At 40.0% G+C, this 20736-nt stretch overlaps 1 protein-coding gene across 1 annotated transcript; it reads right to left on the bottom strand.

Moving 5' to 3' along the window:
• Positions 1–129: 129 nt before the first annotated feature.
• On the bottom strand, positions 130–20056 carry LOC142378418 (AN1-type zinc finger protein 3 homolog). Its single transcript, XM_075462900.1, has 6 exons — positions 19689–20056; positions 12026–12066; positions 8570–8755; positions 7338–7403; positions 5654–5860; positions 130–2263 (listed from the first exon to the last, which is right to left on the bottom strand). Exons 1-6 carry the CDS (start codon positions 19769–19771, stop codon positions 2109–2111), a joined length of 738 nt encoding a protein of 245 aa, XP_075319015.1. The 5' UTR covers positions 19772–20056; the 3' UTR covers positions 130–2108.
• Between the last annotated feature and the right edge of the window lie 680 nt (positions 20057–20736).

Consider the following 20736-nt stretch of genomic DNA (forward strand, 5'->3'; position numbering starts at 1 on the left):
CAGTGCCAAATGAACCCTTGTAGTAAGACTGCAAAAATCTGCTTCAAATAAATGGAAAATCACGATAAAACAGTCAAACTAAACAAAGGAATCCATCTTGTCAATTATCACGCAAGTACACCAGAGATCTCCATTAGTTTTGTCTAATTGCGTTTATTCTTTCTCAGTAAAAGAAAAAAAAAAAAAAGTTGGAAAGAGGAAGCAGAAAGTAAAGCAAACGAAAACAAAAATCTTCCACATTCATTTCCCCCCATTTTTTATAACCACATTACAACCAAAAAGCTCAACACTTAAGTGTAAGTATCTCTAAAATGTAAGAGGTTAAACAAGGTTTTCTTTAAGATACACAAGAGTCATCCAATACATATGTTCTCTTCATTCTTTCCACCGTCCAACAAGAAAAACACCTGAAGGGTAAATATTTGCTAATCTTAACTTTAAGCACTCTGCTCACCACAGCCTCATTCCTCGTCTACAGCAAAACAAGGAAGGGGGAATGATGGAAGCAGACTTGCTGAATTAAGTTGAAGCAGAGCAATGAAATACGGGGAGAGATGAGAAAACTGAAGTGAAAGGAATGAGAAAGATGCACATGATCTCATCATGTTAGCTGAAATTCAAAACACGTAGTAAGGGATATTAAAGTATTGGTAAAAGGACTTAAAGCCAAAGACATCTCGCTTCAAAGCTGGCACCAAAAATTTACAGCAGTGAAACCCTAAAACATTAGACTTGAAATCTGAACAGCCATCACAATCCAAAACGGGACCCAGCTTTAGAACACACTCAACAAGTGCACAACAAAGTCTGATTTTACCGGTTTATGAACAACAGCTGGGCATATTCAAACTGCACAAGAGATTCAGGTGTATTTGCAAAAGTATAGTAATGTGTGACAATGTAGACATTGCAGGTCCAGTCGTTTTTCATTAGCACACTTTGTCCCTCATGTCCTGTAAGTTTGTCTTTCAAAAATGTCTTTACACCCAATGCACAGCCACACACTTCTTGATAAAGACTGACGAGGAAATGTCTAAATGCGGAGAGTTTGAAAATGGTAAGGGGATCAAGACGGACAGGAAAAGGAAGACAAAGAAAATCCTCAACAAATGAAATCGTCATCAGTCACTTCTCGATACCGACAGCGGGTCAGCGGGGCGACCCGAGGACAACCAGTTTACAGCCCCCACCTCCAATAACGTGTCCGAGTCCAGCACACGCTGCAAGTTCCGAATATGGATTTTGAGTAACCAGACACCTTTACTGTCACAGTGTCCGAGAGATTTTCACAACAGTCTTAAAACAATGCAGTACATTTTTTATAGAACAGAGGAAAAGAATGCAAGTTGGTGGGAGGACCAGGGCAGGTTGAGCTTCAGTATCCTGAGGTGGGTGATTGAGCAGGTGTTTGTCTTTCTAAGGGTTTAGGATTAAAAGTGGTGAATGGCCAGGAAGTAAGACATGACTTAAATCGAGGCTAACTGGCTCTCTTGCCTCAGAATGTCCATACTTGGCGCAGAGTACAAAGCAGCTCTGGTCTGATTTTGAGGTAAAGAGCACAGTCTATAAACAGCACCAAAGCCAACGTGTACAAGAAGGATGACCATTTCTTTCTCCCCATTCTCCTCCTCCACCTCAATCTGTCTTCTGCTTTCATTTTTTTCTGAGGTAAAGGCTGCAGTCCCACTTCCAAGCCAAACATTTGTATAAAGCATTGCATTTCCTCTTGCCATCTCTGAACTCACTCTTATGCCATTCATACTTATGTAGTCAAGAGCTTGTAAGAAAGGGAAGAAATCATATTTCCTTTGCCCTCGATTGTTCTGTCTTTATTGTATTCGCTTTTTCCAAAAGGCATCCTAGCAGCAGGGATACGATCAAGCCAACAGAAGCAGGAAACAAACAAACAAGACGTTGGTTATGATGGAATTTGGAAAAAAAAAAAAAAAAAAAAAAAAAAAAAAGCTTAATTTAAAAAGGAGGGGATGGTCTGTATCCAAAAAACCTGTAAAAACCCTGAAAAACTAAGTGAAAGAAGAGGAAAATCTTATCCCATTTAGTGCTGAGACACCGCCTGAGCGCAGATGCTTCTCCGGGGGAAGGGCTGCTCATGAGCACTCCTCCCCGATGCGTTGGCATGAGCGGCCCACCTTGCGGTCGAGCTTGACCATCTTGAGGATGGCCTCCTGACGCCCGCGGCCCAGGTGGTCAAAGGGACACTCATGTTGCTCTGGAAGACGGTGGAGCATGCAGAAAACATACCCTGGAAGGTGGGTGTGGGGGTTGTGGGTATAAGAGATAGAGAATGATACATTTAATGAGTTCATACTTACATAAAACATCATTCATTCCTAAATGTAAGAAACGCTATGAGTGGCGAATTCTTTAGATGCCAACAAATTTCAATCAAACATTTTCATGACCAAAAGCAGAGCATGTGTCCTACTTGATGTCATGGCTCTGTAAAGCCCTTTCTACCATAGAAGGCATTGCGTCTTTTCTGTCTCCTCTGTCACACTTTCACCATATGACTTGACACCGCACAAGACTTGATAAGCTCAGAGGCGCTCGTTAGCTCTTGTCATCTTAAATTAATTCACTAATGCACATAATAACACTGCTGGCAATCAATAAGTCATGATTAAAAGCTGTGTTTGACATCTTGTTGCTGTGCAATTAAAACCTGTACAGTCACTGCACACAAGAATGGAGCGTATGGGAGCAACACTGAACAGAATATCTAAGCAAACTGCTCAAAACATTAGCGAGCTTGGAAGATATTCAGTGATTTAATTAATGACTAATATAATAACATACACGTGTCTAAAGTGAGTCTCACTTTTTCAAACATTACATTAAAGGCAGGCTGTCTTTGACATGTATTTAAGGGGAAAAACAGGGAAAAGTGTAAGGGGAAAAAAAAGCACATAATACAACCACATGTAACTACACATTCCATTATACATAGCACCATATTGCATTTGACAAAAACTTAGCCAAGAGGCAGAATTTTGAAAAGCTAAGTGAAACCCCACAACTCAATAGCTTGCAAAACCACCTTCAGCAGCCACAAACTGAAGTCATTACTTTTTATGACATTATCAATGTCTCACATTGTTGCACGAGGAATTCTGCTGCTGTATTTTGTAATAACATGGTGCTTCAGCATTTCGGCTTTGTTGTTGTTAAAAGAATAACGAGACGAGACAAGGTCATATGCCATGTGTTGTTGTTCAGCCGAGGATGTACAGTGCACAGTGAAAATGAGTACACCCCTGTTGAAAAGTAACATTTTGAACAATATTTTAATACACACACAAGTTATTCCCAAAACGTGCATAGAGTAAGTTTAATACAACATCTGTTCAGCTTACAACAGAAAAGAAAGGTCAATAATATAACTTAAATGATGATGGCATCCATACAGCCCCAAACCATGTCACTCACACTACTATGCTTGACTTTAAGCATGGGGCACTTTTCTTTGTACAAATCACTTTTTACCACCACACAGGCTTGACACCATCGAAAGCAAATTTGTTCATCTTGGTGTCATCAGATCACAGGACATGGTTCCAGCAATCCATATCCTTAGTTTGTTTGTCTCTGATGAGACAATGATGGATGGATGGATGTATGGATGCCATCAACAGTAGGAAGCTGAATTTCACCAAAAGAAACATGCTTGTCAACATGTACTGTGACTACTGAAGCAGATCATGATACTCTCCATAGGATTTCAGTCAAATCTCACACACGTCTCTTTTAGCCTGGTGCAGACTCAAAATGTAAAATTTCAATGTAAGGCAAGGATGAAACGCACAACGATGACCTCCCTTTTAATGCCTTTTCATTTCATGACATTTCGGGCCAACACGGCCCATTCTCAGGGAGTTTAACATAGGGGTGTACTCACTTTTGCACCAGCATAATTTCACAAAAATGGACAAATATGTCATTTAAGTTATATTATTGACCTTTCTTTTCTGTTGTAAGCTGAACAGATGTTGTATTAAACTTACTCTATGCACGTTTTGGGAATAACTTGTGTGTGTATTAAAATATTGTTCAAAATGTTACTTTTCAACAGGGGTGTACTCATTTTCACTGTGCACTGTATTTATTTAATTCTATGACCTGGTAAGGACCCCATTTTTTTTTTTGTTTTGTTTTTTTTATTCTGCTCCAACACGTTTTTACAAAACCGGATAGACGTATGCTCCTGTTCCTAGAAAATGTGTCTTGTTCCAGCTTCGTTCAAGCCCATGTCTTACAACCTCTGCTCGTGTCCACAAAAGACAAAGAATGCGGCAAATGCCCTTCCATACACCTTCAAACCAAAAGGCAACCCAACTCCCATATGTGCAACCAACCCGTCACAGTTACGAATGCAGTGGATGAAGACTTTCATCTCAGAGTAATATTGGCAGGAGTGCTAAGTCACCAGCTCTTACAGAAAGGACTTTTCTTTAAAGTAATAGGCTACTTATTTTTGCTAGTTTTCACCATCTCTGCTGCTGGTGAAGATGCACCATAGTAGCAAGGGCAAATAGACTGAAGCCAATGTCGTTATGTGCTGAAACCACAGCCTCTTTTCACATTTTGTCAGCCAACAACAATATAAAATTAGGTCACGCAGCTGAACACGGTCACCATTCACTGAGTGAGGCTTGAAAAAAAAGAAAAGGTGATAAGTTGTAATTGGTATTTTAGAGATCGTTAAATATGGTCCACATGAAAAGAAATTACTTAATTAGTGGCTGTAATCTCAGTGACCCAGCGGCGTGTAAAACTAATACCTGCAAAGATTAATATTATAGGCAGTGTGTTGACAGCAGATGTTTGCTGAGTGTGGAAAGACTGGATCAGGTTCTCTGTTGGAGCTGCCTTTTCTTCCCCATTTACAATCTGAGAAGCATTCAAGCTCTCACCTAATTATCACATCTTCTTGGCTTACACAACATGGAACATTCTGCAGGACCATTACCAAAATAATTTACAATTACAGCAATAGTCAGAAATCACTATAATTGCTGCCATTTCCCCCTTTGGTTCGTGAAAAGCATTTTTTTTTTTTTCAGCGAGCACATTAGACTATTAAGAATGGATGGCCCATGCCGTTAAGTGGTGTCTGGTGGGGAAAAAAAGAAGTCAATTTCCAATTTAGGCAATATTGCGTTGGTTTAAGCTGATTGGTCTTTAAGTAGTGAAGAGCTGTGACTTTTTAAGTACTTTAATTTGTATGCAAACAAGTTGATTAGTAAGCCAAGTATTGGTTCAAATTCCATTAGTGTTTGTGGTAATTGGCCCATGTTTTATATGCAATGAGAAACATTCAGGCTTTCTGGAATGGTCCCCCTAGGCTAACAAAAGCACTCTGGTCAGACATTTCAACACACAAACAAATATCTAGGTATTAGAAGCATTTCTCTGCGTGGGATGTACAATTCAGTAATGAAACTTACGATCGTGTCCACATAAATGTACTCGTGTTGCCATAAAGCCATTATCACAGCAAAAGTGATTTATGAGCCAATACGGGATTGTGTATACTTAGTATATTTACTCTGATATGAGATTTGGTTTGCATATGAGCGTTTCTCTCCATGGATCATATGGCGTGTGTGCTTTAATGTTCAGAGAAGGGTCATACCACAGCGACAGGAACCCAGCTCTTGCTGTACCAGCTCCAGTTTGGTTTGGCAGCGGTGGCAACGTTTGCGGCTCGGCTGTTTAGGGGCGTTGCGAGAAGATGGCGATGGTGACGTGGCCGAAGATGATGATGATGACTCCTCATTGTCGGGGACTTCGCCCACTCTTGCTCGTTTCTCAGGTGAAGCATCCCTTTCCAACTCTGAGGCTGGAGGCACATATGTACATGCAACCACAACCTGTGCTTAATAACCACATCTCCATCAGTTCTTGGTCAGATTTAACATATTTCACTCAAGCAGGTGTCTGGATACACTGTTAATGCAGTGCAAGTCTGGAGCCTCATTAAACAAGCTTTCACAAAAAGCTATGAGAACTTTTTAATGGCTTAACTATGGGTATTCTGCATTTGTATTCTGTTTCTGTTTGAACTGAACCAGTCTACATAATGCAGTTACAGATCCCCATCCAATCTGGCTTTACTCTACTAATCAACAAAAGGTAATTTAAAGGAAATTAAAATGAACAGCTGCGTAACAGCAACTTGAAATTAATCAGTTTTCTGTTACAGATATAAAAGCATGCAAAGGCTAATTAACCTTCCAAAATGGTTTTAAATTATTCAGCTATACTTGCAGTATACTTGCAACCAAAACCACCACCTTGTGTTCTTCCCATAAACACATAATAATGCGACCAGCAATCTCCAGATCTGGAGATCTGAGTACAATTTTGAGAGAAAACATCTGACCTCCAATGTATATAACTTATTAATGGGATATTAGTTCAGTCTGCACGAGGGGGATCAGATGATGGCGCACAGGCCAACAACTTTGTGTTGAATTTGTAAGAAAAAACAATAGGTCATCTGCATTGCATTACATTACGCGAGGCCCTGCATCAGGAACAGTAGGAGCCTGTAGCGAGTTTGCGCTCGTCGGCTGAAATTTCAACTCAGCTTTTCTCATCAATCCTCCAGACTTCTCCCCGGCCCGGCCAAAATGCAGATCAGCGCTCAATAAATCTCTGAGAACTAGGCCAAACTGAGAAGTCAGATGTGCCCTCCACGAGCCTGCCTCATCGATCCCCCCTCCTATGTATGTGAGCACGTGAATCTGTACATTTCATGTTGTAGAAAAAATGTCCTCTTTTTTCGCCCGCGTCTTGTTCAGTCAGCAACTTACACTTGAACACGTGGCGCTTGTCCTACGAAAAGAATACATCTTTAATTGTGTAATGTGCAATAAGTTGTGCCAAGTAATAAACTAGTTAAAGATTAAGCAAATCCAGATTTTCAACAAAAATAGAGACTTTCCCTTTAAAGAGGCTTAAAATGAGACATAAATTCAGGTGAGTTTAATAATAATGAGTTTGCATACATATTAGACCGTGATCCAACTCAATTGCACAAGGTATCACATGTTCACATACATTTGAATCATCTTGCCCACCTACTCTACAGCTGTCTTAAGTTGTGTGCAAGCGTGCACATGCATGTTCAGAATTTTGAACCTCTTGCAGAAATGTTCTGTTGCGTTCCCAGTATCTGTCACATTGCCATTTCTTCTTGAACAAGAATTAATACAAACCATGTTGGGTGCTTCAGTCTAAGCTGCATAGGTAGGAATAACAAGCATGAACTGCAAAACATAGTCATGTTTACTGCTGGTAGAACTGAGGCATACCTGACTCAAATGAACGTTTTGTGGGAGTGGAGAGTGAACCCAAGACTGTGCATTTGCTGGATACTCCTGAAGAAGAGATTAAGTGACGAAAAGCAAGGGAAAGAGAGCAGAGCAGAGATGACATGACGTGAGTTTCGTTCTCTTTAGACTTCATCATAACGACAAGTGAAACAGTAATTCAGCCACAAACAAATTACAATTAAAAGAGACTATTGCAAATTGTTTAAAGAGGCAAATTACAGAAGCCATTTAGCTGTGTCAAAAAAATGTAATGAATTGAAACAGACTAGCAGATGGGGGCACTTGTGAGGTTACCCTGAGTTTAAAATCACGAGAGCCTGAAAACAAAGGCTGCTGGAGACCCTGCTCACGGTTGCCCGGATACTGTGATACCATTTTCCATGCAGTAGCAGGATGAAAAGACCGTGACAAGCCTGCGTGGAATCCTGTATTATGCTGTGAGCTCATTTTCTTCTTCCCCCACCCAAAACTATGATGGATTAGGTTAAAAGTGGTCAACACTAAAAATCCACATAAGCCAAGTGAACACGTTTTACTTTTTCAATAAACGTATTCCAAGTCCATAAAAGTGACAGTAAGACATGTGCCATTAACATATTCAAGCATCAGTCTTGTTGGCCAAGCAATGCTCTGTGCAATAGTAAGACTATTTTAGGGGGCATTTTATCTAAAAATAAACACATGCCATCATTCAGTTTATATTAAAATATCTGCAATTCTTACAGTGGACAAGGTTAGTGTGGGAATTTTTCAACAGCTCTGCACATCAATTTAGTAGCCGCTATTTTTTGTCCGGCGCTGAACCGGCCTCCACAAATAACCTTGTCACTGTTCAGCGATGACGGATGCCCTCACAATTGCAGGTGTCCTCTTCCAGCCCATCCTTCCGAGTAGATATCCTTTCCTATCATTCCCTCTATGTGTGCCATGAGGACAGATATAGCTGGGGCAGGAGCAGGGCAGCTGCTGCTCTTTCAGCGAGCAGTCTTCTACAAAGAGATGCTGCCCACTAAAAGCTACAACCTCCTGGACTAGTCCATTAAAGGGTCTGCATCAAAATTCACTTCTGATTTTGCAGCTATACTAACTTTAACGTACAAGGCAATTATTTATCAACCAAGCACACCATACTGTATAGGTTTAACAGTACTTTTCAAGTGCACTCACCACCGGTCCAAAGAAAGAACTCATTGATATAACTGCAGCCTTACCATCCTGAGCTGGAATAGATGCCTCTCCAGTTTCTCCTGGCAAAGGGTCTTCTGAGGTGTTGGACACCGTGGGTGACTGACTAATGCTGCCGTTTGTTTCATCACAGAAGATGTCCGTTTGACTGCTGCTGGTGCTTGAAGAGGCCTTTGGGGCGCAATCGTCATTTGGCTGTTTCTTCTTAACGTCTAAGAAAAAAAAGGGACACGGTGAAGTTCTTTTTGCATCGGTGTACATATTCCATCCTCTTTGGGCTATGGGCCGACAGTTAACAAGGCCAGGTTGTCATGTATGTGTGGCATGGCGATATGTCTTTAGATGAAAAATCGTATGTAAATGGATATTTCTTTCTCCTCATATGTCTGGCACTGACTTTGTCACTTCGCCTGTGTTTGAGGGAACTAAATATTCTGGAGACAATTAGTTCTGTGATGCCCAACATCAAAGCCTCATACTGGGACCAATATGCAGACACTTGCACTAATTGAAAAAAAAAAAAAATCCCCTATCTGAAGCAACACAGTCTAATTTCATCCCATTAGTCCTGAATTGACAAACCTGAGCCATTTTCAAAGAAACTGAACCAAAAAAGGAATGAAATTAAACTTGTATGTAAATGGTGGAGGGTGCAAGCATGAGAAAAATGTTATTAAAGAGATATTCTTATTGAGTGAGAGGTTATTTTGTGCGATGTACTTATGAGAAGTCGGTGTCTTGCCTGCAATAAACAGAAGCCAGAGTGCTCTCGGTTTGGAAATTCAGAAGCTCTCCGGACAGGTGAGCTGAATCTAAAAGCTATTCGAAACGGGGGGCCACCAGAAAAGCAGATAATTCTCAGAAATTTATGTGAAGATTTTAGCTTTAGCACACCCCAACAAAACAACTTGTGATTCTCCAAAAGAGCACTGTGACATCAGTCTAAGAGTCCCACAGAGTCCCATTTAACAGTGACATCTTGCCTCACTGATGGAAAAAAGGCAGTGAAAACATTAACTGCGTCTTTATCGTCAGGCGACAGATGTAAAGAAGACAAGTTCAAGTCAGATACAGGCTACCGGTATATTTAAGGACGGAGAGAAAATGCAGTTTTTAAATGGGCTACTGCCTAACTTCATTCCCCTGCTTATGATCATGCAAAGGTGTGCTGGCTTGTAAGCTTGTTCTTTAATGGGCTGCGTTTTTTCTAAACATTGCCGTGCTTGAGTTATCGCTGAACTGAAAAGAGACATGAGAGCAACGAAGCATCGGCTTGTTCCATCAAACAAATTGTGCAATGAAAATTAAACGTGGAAGAGGCTGCCTTCAAAGTAGGCTTGCTCCAGATAGTTCATTAAGCGTTAGCAGAAAATACGAGCCTTAGTGGGACAAATGTTCACCGGTTGGTTAATTTTGGGGCGGGGGAAGGTGCTGATACCTCGCAATTACATAACTGCAAATACTTTTTAGATTTTTTGCTATTGTGATTAGATTAGAGGATTCATTTTCCTCCGTCTCTCTCGCTCAGGTTCGTGTCCTTCTCAAGCTGTCGTCTGGCTCCTTGTTCATTGAATTAACTGCAGCTCGCAGGTATGATCATGATGTAATGCGCTGATACAATATCTCCTTCGTTGTTCTTCGAGCGGGCGGGGCAGAAATGTACTCTCCTACACAGAAAGGGATTTATTGTTGTTGCTACATCTTTTGGTAAGTACTTCCTTGAAAAGAAAAAAAAACAATGCTAAAAGGATCTGAAAAATGCCTCAAGGTCAGCAAATCTAATTGGCAACAGTGTGATCAAACAAGCTATCCTCCCTGCATGATCGTGTATCGATTTTATGCGTAAGAGGGAAAGAGCTGATGTAACATTTGTGTGCGTCGGTGTCTGTGTGCATACTGTGGAGTCTAAAGTGTTGCATGCAGCCAGTCTTTGTGCGGAAAACCCCAAATATATCCATTTTAAGTTACTGTGACTGTTGGTGGAAATCAAGTTTCAGTTGGGACAGCCCTATTTCAAAGTAAAAACTGAGTGATTTGAAGCGCTTATTTTCAGGACTAAACTACTCAAAAATATATATATTTTTAAATGCTTATGATCTGCCACTCATTATACAACACAAGAGAGACATAAATAGTCAGCTTGTTGGTATTCTTACTGATAATAGGGACTTTGTCATTTCCTTGAAGACTACTTCAGTTTCAATGACTTCTCCTGCGCCTGGGGGTGTGTATGGATCTTAGAGCCAAGGAAACACTTTTGTTTCAAATGAACATTTCAACAGAGCTGACTCTGTCCAGTCAGAACACACTGGGCTTGTTAAAGAAGGGTGCTGCTCCACAGGTTTGGGTTTGAAAGAACATCTGTAAATGTGTTGTCACAAATATCACTGCGGCAGCTGTTTATGGAGACTTTAAATTACGGTATGCAGTTCAGTTTCTGGAACTTTTACAGAGCCGACTGAGAAGCCAACTGGAATGAATCATTGCATTTTCATTATTTTAATTATTATAGGAATGAATCATTACGAAGATGCTCTGCCTCTTGTCTGTATGCAATAACTATTATGTATTCATAAACTTGATCAAGGTTACTTAGTCTGTACTTTTGGTGACTAACTTCATTTTTTATTATTGCAACTTCTGATCACCCATAGAAAGTTGATTTACCTTGGACTCAGATTTCACTGTTTGCTCCGAAATGATCATGTTGCCACAACGACCGTCTGATGTAAAAATTCCTCACAACTATTCCATACTTTCTCTCAACTCTGCTACATATAATGCATATTAAAAAGAAAAAGAAACATCTCTTTAGAAGAACTTCCCCTGGCTTGGATAAAAAAGAAATAAAGAAATAAATGCAAGTGAATGTAAGAACAGGGTGCTTGCTCTTTTTCCAAATTAAAATTCCAGACCTTTTCCAGACTTTTTTAAAACTGATACTTTTTTTCCCCCAAGACCTTAAATTTATGTACTTGTAACTTGTGTGCCTACTGCCTACTTCATTGGGTGAGATTGTACCAACTGTGTTTATTAGAAATGTTCATTTTTATAGGCTAGTATTCAATGAACAAATGCATTATTCACAGTAAATTATGCTTTTACTGATGAAAACGTTTCAAAACATGAAAATCACAAGTGGATGGATGATTGTATGTAGAATTCAGTCTCTTCACTCACATCTCATCCCATTAGGCTAATACAGTACGTGACCAGTTATTAAAATTATAGTTTTATAGCCTACCTTCCTATTTCTCATTTCACAATGCCTTTGAGCATACTGTAAAATTCTACCATACATTTAATTTCCATACTTTATTAAGACTTTCACGCAAAATTCAAGACTTTTTAAGGTCTGGAAAACAGTGCTTCAAAATTCCATACTTATTAAGACTTTCAAGACTTGCGCAAGCACCCTGAAGAAACTTTGATACTCATTTAGGAACGGTACATGAACTGTATACAACATTAGGGCGACTTACCTGCAAAACACTTTGAGCAGAGATTCATAGTTTTGCTCGACCTGGGGAGAGCGGAGAGAAGTCTGTTATTCACGTAGCTTGTATGAGAGTTTGAATATGAACAAATGGGATGCAAGAATATGCAAGTGCCTTTCGCTGGTGGGAATCAGTAAAAAAAATTTAACTTTTACACATTTGCTACGAACCAGAGATTGAGTTATGGTTCTCAAATATTGATTTACCAGGAGGAAACCAAACAGAAAAAAAAAATCTAAATATGGGACTTGTATACGAGACCTATATAAATAAATGTTGTCCAAAACAAATTTTTTTCTTTTTTTGGCCCCTTGCTGTCAAAAACAACTTCATGTGGCTTTAAACTGAGCTAAAAAGGGCTTTTGTTGTTTGCTGCTCAGTGATTGTCGGTTGCAGCAAAAAAAAAAAAAAAAAACATTGGCGTCTTTACAGTGCAACGTTCCACTTAGCTTGGGCCCTGTCAGCTTGATTTGCAACTCCCATAGCAGAATCTTCCCACGAACAGCTAGAGGAACACAAGAAGGAGCCCAGACTCAAAACTCCCGAGCATCTACAAGACGCTCCTGAACAAGTCCAATTCAAAGACTTCCCAGCTAAAACTTCATCAGACCCAATTATCCCAGTACAAAACACCACACCAGATATCCTATGCTGTGACAGAGCTAGGGGGATCTAGACAATACTAGGGGTTAAGTTTTAATGTTGTGGTTGATGGATATCAGTCTTTTACCGTACCGTAGAGCCTTCTGACGTACTGTTTTCTGTCATTCAAGCTGAATTACTGGCCTTTAATGTCCACTGTAAGCATGTTGACCATCCCCACAACAGCTTGCATGCTTTCAGATGAGTCCAGAAATGAGACTTAACCTGCTTTTCTTTGGGCTTTATAAAGCCCTACTTTAATCTTCCTCTCCACATCATTGTGGTTGAGACTTGCCTGAGCTGATGTCCCTTCAGGACCCACAGATTATTTCTTGAGCACCCATAGCAACATTAAATCTGAGTCGAGATTTGCAAAAACGGCGCTGTTCCAATCCCAATGCAGTTAGGAAAACATCAGTGGCCTCCAAGGAATCGGTGAGGTGAAGCAAGATGGCACAACTAAGCTGTGTGTCGGTAGTGCACACAGCTGACACTACAACCGCTTAAAAAGTCCTATTATTGCTTTAGCAACAAATGTCGAATGAAAACCTCATTAACTCGCCCCGTTTAGCAACTATAAAAGCTTTGTTAGTTTTGTTGAGTCCTTCGTACTGTACTTCTACCATCCCGAGGATGGAAATAGAGCTTTGAGGTAAAACAGGTATTTTTATGGAGTTAATCACTGGCACAGCTCTTTCACAATAGATGGCTTTCCTCTGAGAAGGCTCCTCTCGTTTCCTCTCCAGACCCCATCCTCTCTGTCTCTGTGCATCGAGCGTGACGGTCACTGCTATCAGTCACATTCTATTTATTTTGGGCACTTCGTTGCACACCTCTGTCCCTGTTTCTAAATGTAGGGTCAGCTGCAGTCAACCCTAGGGCTGTCTGCCAGTCAACCCTAGGGCTGTCTGCCAGTCAGCCGGCGTGCAGTCTTGAGTACAAAAGAGAAAGGAGGAAACCAGAAGTTATGATAGAGGAGACAGGAAGTAGGGAAAACAAGGCATATCCTGTTATCAACCTTACAAATTAGAGGTAATCAAACCGCAAACTAATTAAGGGGGGGATCACAGACTGCGGTCACAGTGCTCTTTTGGAGAATCACAAGTTGTTTTGTTGTGGTGTGCTATGAAAGAATAAGAGAAACTCAGCTAAACCCAACTCAATCCAACATTTATTAACCTGAGTGAAGTCTCAGAAGTCTCTGTGCATTTCATTGCTGCCAAACTGCTGTGACTGAGAATCTCATTTAAACAGACGGGAAGATGGATTCAAATTCAAATCAAATTAAGTTTGAGTGACACAAAGGATTGATAGACTGGATGAGTGATAAATGTTGAGGGAACTTGGTTCTATAAGATACTGTCAACATGACCAGCGCAATAAATAAAAGAAACAAATATACGGGGTATCTCATCATCTTTAATCAAGAGCTTTTTTTTTTATTTATATACATTCAAAAGGCCAGATTCATCGTTTTCACACTCGGATGCACTGCTCTCCTTCAAAACTCTCCTGCATATCCAGATATGCTCTGCTTCACCTCAAAACTCCAGCTCAAGACTGCCTCTAATGAGGCTTCTGCGAGTTCATAAAACTTGGAGCAGATTTTCTCCGTTCACTCACAGATTGTTTTTCAGAGAGGACCCAGTAAATGACCACAGCCAGCAGCGTGCCAGATATGACTCTAAAGTCACTGCCTCCTCGTGGCTGCACTTGTTACACCTCACAGCATCCCCTCCAGACGCTTAAAAGAGTTCAGCACTTGCACGAAAAAAAAAATAATCTCTCTTTTGGGGAACACTTAAGTATTATTAATTTCAATTCGATGTACGCTAAAGCAAGAACACCGGAAATTAGCACGCATACTTAGCTAGTCATAATATCCCTGAGTTGAAATGTAGAGTCAAAACACGTTATACAAACATTAGGGATGTGCATTTCAAGTTAAATACTATTTTAAATCATGGTAATTGTTCGAACATTTTTTCCTTTTATTATATGAATTAGCAGACAAGAAATGAACCAGTATTCAGGGCGTGGAATTCCCATAGAAGCAGTCCTGATTAGATCCATCTTGAAGAGATTACTAAGCAAAAATACATCCATCAACCAGCTGACACAGAAGTAACCTTTAGATTCTCTTTCAAACAGCAGCATTACAAAGACAGATACGCTTACTTTACTGGTTTGTGTGATCCATGTCAACAGGTGGACTGCTAAAGCCAGTAACCAGTAATCAATTGGAGGGGATGGTGCATCATAATCGGCCTGAGTATTCTGCCTGAGAATAGCGTTGTCATTTGTGTCATAAATGACACAAACACTTTAAAAGTCCTCACAAAAGCATCTGTGTAAAAATTCATAAAAACAAAAATGTTTTTACGGAAAGCTCTTCTTAACTCTTCAAAGTGCCCCATGAAACTTCAACTATTTTTAAACAAAATCATATCGATCAAATCACAATGACAAACCATCCTTAATACTCTTAGTGTAACGGTGCACGAGTGAAACTGGGAAATAGGTTTAAGTTTAAAAGGAAAAATATCTGTCTAAAGAGTCAGGTTGGGTGTGTTTAAAAGAAAATCGACCGGTATTGAAGGTCTATCAGATGTGCAGCTTAAAAAAGTACGTCATTCTCTGATCGTGATAGCACGAACAGAGCTTTAAAACATATTTGGACGAGAGCAGTTTTGCCTAATTAGACGATTTCTAACTCCAAACTTCAAATCTTATCAACGTACTGAGCAGGCTAAGAGACACGTCTGTACTACTTTTATTAGAAAAGAAGATGTTAGTTCCTCGCATTAATTCTTGAAGATCACTAGATGTTTTTTCACATGCACGTCACTCCAGAAATGTCCTAGAAATGTTCTCAAAGGGGGTCACAAGAACTCAGTTGTCCACAGCATTCGCACCTTACTTCCTGCGGAGATTTACCGCCCTTACTATAGAAAGGTCCGCATCATCTAAAAGGTAGACCATGTGGATCATTTTCCAAAGCATTTACAACAGGTGCTGCTTGGTTCTCTTTTCTGGTGACCTGTAAGTTGCTTTCAACTGGCTCATCGATAGTGTAGCTGCTTTTAGATACTTGTGGAATTGGTATCAACTAAATGAACTGTTACCAAAGAGGCTCCCTACAAATCTAGTGGCTTGGTAAAGAAAACACAGCAAATTTTCCGCACTGTACTTTTTGCATTGTGCTGGTTCCTTGGTGCCCTTGACCAGCGACTGCACAAACTTGTCCAGCAGAAAATCTCCTTTCTACGAAGCGCTTGTGTGAGCAGCAACTACAGAAAAGTCTGGATAAAATTAACAGCGCGTTTTGAACGAGCGTTCACTTGTGAAAACGGCTGTGGAAACAATCGAGCGTATTGCTCTCAGAGGAACAAATGTACACACTCATCATGGCCACATAAGGCTTTCAATTCTTTATTTGGACTAATCGTTTTAAGGAACAGAACGACTGTCCAACATACATCTTTGTGTAAAAAAAAAAAAAAAAAAAAAAAAAAATTTTAATAAGTTGTGAATTGACCATCAACGAGCTTCTGGCAGCAGTCTGGATGGATATTTACAAAGATTCTAAACAGCATTGGCGACCAAAAGAATAATAATAAATGTTAGTTGATGACTTGGCATGGGCACAATTTATTGTATGAAGTCTACATATTTTCCATATCAGGATGTTTGAAAGGCCACCATTCCAAAAGCATTGTGTTCACTTGCTTTATCCATTACACGACCAGTTTTTATCTGTGTTGAGTAACTGTCCTGTTGCATCACCAAAATGCACCCAAATTCAAACTGGATCCAGCTGTATAGTTGATAACTTGAAGAAGGACATTTTTTTTGTAGGAATGGAAAAAATGAGAATAGGTGGTTATCACCTTGGAACTGTTTTTTTTTAATTTTTTTTTTTATTAATGCTGCAGTCTTGAAACCAAAAGTTTCTTCATCAAGGTTGTTGTGTAGAATCAGGGCACTTGCTGTTCACGTGTCTTTCCTAATGTTTAACTCCCACATTCCTCTTTCTTTGTCAAACTTGTTTGGAGGGACTCGTTCCCTACTACATTAGCCCTCCTCCCTTACAAAGACATCAAACAACCCCATAGCATGATGTTACCACCGCCATCATGATTAAAAGTAGCTACAGTGTTTCGCGCACCATCATAATGTAAAACTTGCTTGCCTGTGGACATTTACACTGTTGCTCATTCAATTTCTAATTCAGTGTGGTTTCTAAGGTTATTTTTGACCATCTAAACCAAATTCCTCTCGGCTGATGGTTACAGTTTACAGGGTTGTAGTCCCACAAACCTGTACTTGTACAAAAATGTTGTGGTCTTTTTGTTTTGTTTAAACATTCTTTTCTTTTATATATATATTCGTTTATGAATGGTCCTAAAAGACATTCCTGTCATGTGGAAATCTAGTTCATCATCTCAAATCTGCACTGAGCTCCTTGATATTTCCCAGTGTACTGTGTGCAAAAGTCAATCCAATAAGTCTGAGCAAACAGAGTTGCTGCCAGATGCATTCAGTCATGATCATTTGAAGGAATTTAAAAGATCTTATCATCCCCAAAGACGTTTGTCAATTTCAGTACCACTAAATTCTAAGGGTCTCCAAACATATTGTTTTACAATGCATGTGTATCTTTTATTCATTTTATGAAAAAAATTTGTTCATAAAAATTCTCAGGTTTTTCTGTAACAGATGCATCTTTAACATTTCGCCTCCCTGAGTTATAGCTTTTAAAGCACAGGCAACCAGTTCAAACGGTACACGGTGCCCCTGAACGAGTCCCTCCAAACAAGTTTGACAAAGAAAGAGGAATGTGGGAGTTAAACATTAGGAAAGACACGTGAACAGCAAGTGCCCTGATTCTACACAACAACCTTGATGAAGAAACTTTTGGTTTCAAGACTGCAGCATTAATAAAAAAAAAAATTAAAAAAAAACAGTTCCAAGGTGATAACCACCTATTCTCATTTTTTCCATTCCTACAAAAAAAATGTCCTTCTGCCACATCGGGGATCAAATGGCACACATATTCCTCCAACAATGGCTCAAAATGAGAGACCATAACTCTCGGAGGTCATACTAGCCTATTTGGAGAGAAAAAGCAGGTTGAGCTTGTCGGTTCATGTTCTCTAAAAGACCCATCCTCGGATGAGTCCTAAAGACCCTAAATTTGAATACACAACTAGTGTTTCTGCTACAGTCTGGACCAGTTCCATTATTAGACCAGTTTTACCTACAGGAGTACTGGCTAATGTCTTGTGCGTGCTGCTACTGAGGAAGTAGAAAGCATGTCAAACCTACTTTACAACACCAAGTGCAATACAAGCATTGTTCTCATAATTATAAGAAAAAGAGAGTCATAGAATAAATGTGTGCCGAGAAAGAGAGTCAATGAAAATTTTATTCCAGCCCTCTTTTTAAATCAGTTGATGGGCAGTGTGCGCTCCGATCAGGGACGAGACATACTGGACCACACTGCATCACACAAATTTATGACTGCCGTCGTATGATTTCTACGTTCTAATTCTAATCGAAATCTTGATCTTGAAACTGTGTAAATTATAGATTAAAAGCTACATGAAGAAACAAAAACACTTCAGATTAATCAGCGTCTTTTAAGGTAGCTACAGGGAGGCTTTGGGTGCTACGGCAATCCACAGTGGTGGCTTCGACACTCAAACTGGTTTCATACAATTCTGCTTTGTTCACCTGTTTTGTTAAAGTGCACTTTTGACTTTAATTGATAAGATGATTCACCAAAAATCACTTGCGAGGCAATTTCTCAAAGTAACTGCCCCTTTCTATTATGATTTCTACAAAGGACTTCACAGAAGTTTCTGTGAAACAAACTGCAGTGACATGTCGGATTAAGCTTAAAATTGATGCTCTACACTCAAAGCCAAAATTAAGCACAATAAGGAAAGAAAATGCAACTCCAGTGAAAATGTCAACAGGAAGTTTCTTGTCATAAAGTGGTCAAACGAGTACATTAAAGAAAGACAATGAAATAATCAATGTCTGCGCCATGGCTGAGACAGATTAAAGACAGACCAGACCATGTAGAACTTCCTCAAGAGTTGGACACCGATCCTATGTGAGCTCAGTCCAGAAGAAAAATGGACACCTGATTAACCCTGACCAGGTGGATCATCACTGTCTCATGCCATCTAAACTTTGCTTATGCACAAGGAAACTAATATCTCTGGTGAGACACGATGGCTCACACTGCAAATGTATCTGTGACACATCCCATCCAAGCTCACCGAGACACAGCGTGGGGAGAGCTGGGACCGATAATCAAACTATTTCCTGAAAGGTGCAGTGAATTAGGCCCCTTGGCGTATTAAGGAAGTCAATTAAATTAAATTTCTAAACACCAGCAATGCACGGTGTCGTAAAATATGTGCAGTGGTCACGGTGACAAACTTTGTCAAGTCAGCCGACAAATGCAAATAGTAAACATATGATCCTGCATATCTCAACTTCAGGCGTCATTACGACTTTCTACTTACTGAAACATAGATTTATATTTGACACAATTTCAAAAATGAGCAGACATGTCCCAAAAAGTCACGGTACATGAGCCAGACTATGCAATTATGTCATGCATGTCTCTGAAGAGTTATTCGGCCAACTGTTTCTACCCAAACACTTAACGTGGTTTAACTGCAATTCAAGTTGTTTTCCTTAACTGGTCGTTCAATGCTCAGTTTATGAGCATTATCGCACCTGTCACTCAACGTGGAGGGCTTAACCCACACCTCTACCTTGCTGTCTTCTTTCCCAGGTTAAGGTTACCGAGGCCAGATGGCATTAGCTACAGGCTAAAGCTACAAAACAATGGGGAGGGGGGAAAGACAAGAAAAGCAGCTCATCCCTGTTAGAGCTGCTAATGCTAGTGGCTACCAACTATGCTAACTGTTGGCTAAGAGAAAGAAAGCGTCTGAGAGCTCTAAGTTTGACCGTTTTATCGGCTTACCCCCAGAATCCACAGGGGCAGCGAGGGGGTAGAACGTTGACGTTGCTCGGAGCCTTGCTGCCCTCACTCCCGGTGTCACCCATGTCTGTCTGCCGTCACAAGCGCTCCGTGTAGCAGGTGAATCCGTGGATGCAGTGAGGGCCTCGTATTTGCGTTTAGACCCACTGAGCTTTGACAAGTATTCGGTCTGTACCCTGGCCCGAATATTCCTCAGAGTTTAAGACTTGACATGGACGATTTGCCGACACGAGCGGCCCCTGACTCCGTAAAATTGAAACAGTTTACGTCGATGTTGGAGCCGTCAACCGCCAACGACGGACAGAGCCACCGGGGGACACTAGGCCGATCAGCTGGAGTGACGAGCAAACCACTGGCTGACAGGGGAGGTGTATAAGGGGCTGGAGGAACAAAACTTCAGTTGATGTGTTAGTACTGAAATTAAACTATGAATGCATACATCAAAATTATATCAATGAACAGTCTCGTATGAAATTTAAGGCTCCTGAAATTATTAATTTAAAAGTTTTGTTGAGGAGAACTTGAAATATCATGGTATGATCCGTAGAAAAACTATCTTCCTGCATTTAGAAAGTCCTGAGCACTGAACGCACAAATTTACATAATTGGGGAGACTGAATTCGGTCTGTATTTCCTTTACTTTCCACAACCATTTGCTGTTACGAGATTCATCAACACTTCATTGTGTTTCGTGCTTTGGAAAAAAAAAAAAAAAAAACATTTTTACACCTATTAAAAAAGAAAAAGTTATCTAAACTCCACAAGGTTCATCTTAAAAATATTAGTATGTTGAAATTTTTCCTTAACTGTTGATACAAAATGAATAAATTGTAGATGTTGTCTTGTTATGGGGCATACTTTCCAATGTAACAAGAGGTGAGATTTTTGAGTTCTTTACTTTGGTGAGTGTGCACACTTGTCATGACTTATTACAACATTTGGGAGAAGTTGTTAATATTATTGGTAACACCTGTGCACATGTGCTGTTAGACCCATGTGACACATTGTACTCTAAAGTAACACACTGCAA

The sequence above is a fragment of the Odontesthes bonariensis genome, chromosome 1 (genome assembly GCF_027942865.1).
Source record: "Odontesthes bonariensis isolate fOdoBon6 chromosome 1, fOdoBon6.hap1, whole genome shotgun sequence".
NCBI lineage: Eukaryota > Metazoa > Chordata > Actinopteri > Atheriniformes > Atherinopsidae > Odontesthes > Odontesthes bonariensis.

Excerpts from the sequence above, each read along its gene's own strand:
- LOC142378418 (XM_075462900.1), bottom strand. The coding sequence starts at position 19,771 with ATGGGTGACACCGGGAGTGAGGGCAGCAAGGCTCCGAGCAACGTCAAC. Across the intron at positions 12,067-19,688 it reads TGCCCCTGTGGATTCTGGGG|GTCGAGCAAAACTATGAATC; the intron begins GTAAGCCGATAA and ends CGCTCTCCCCAG. Across the intron at positions 8,756-12,025 it reads CTGCTCAAAGTGTTTTGCAG|ACGTTAAGAAGAAACAGCCA; the intron begins GTAAGTCGCCCT and ends TTTTTTTCTTAG.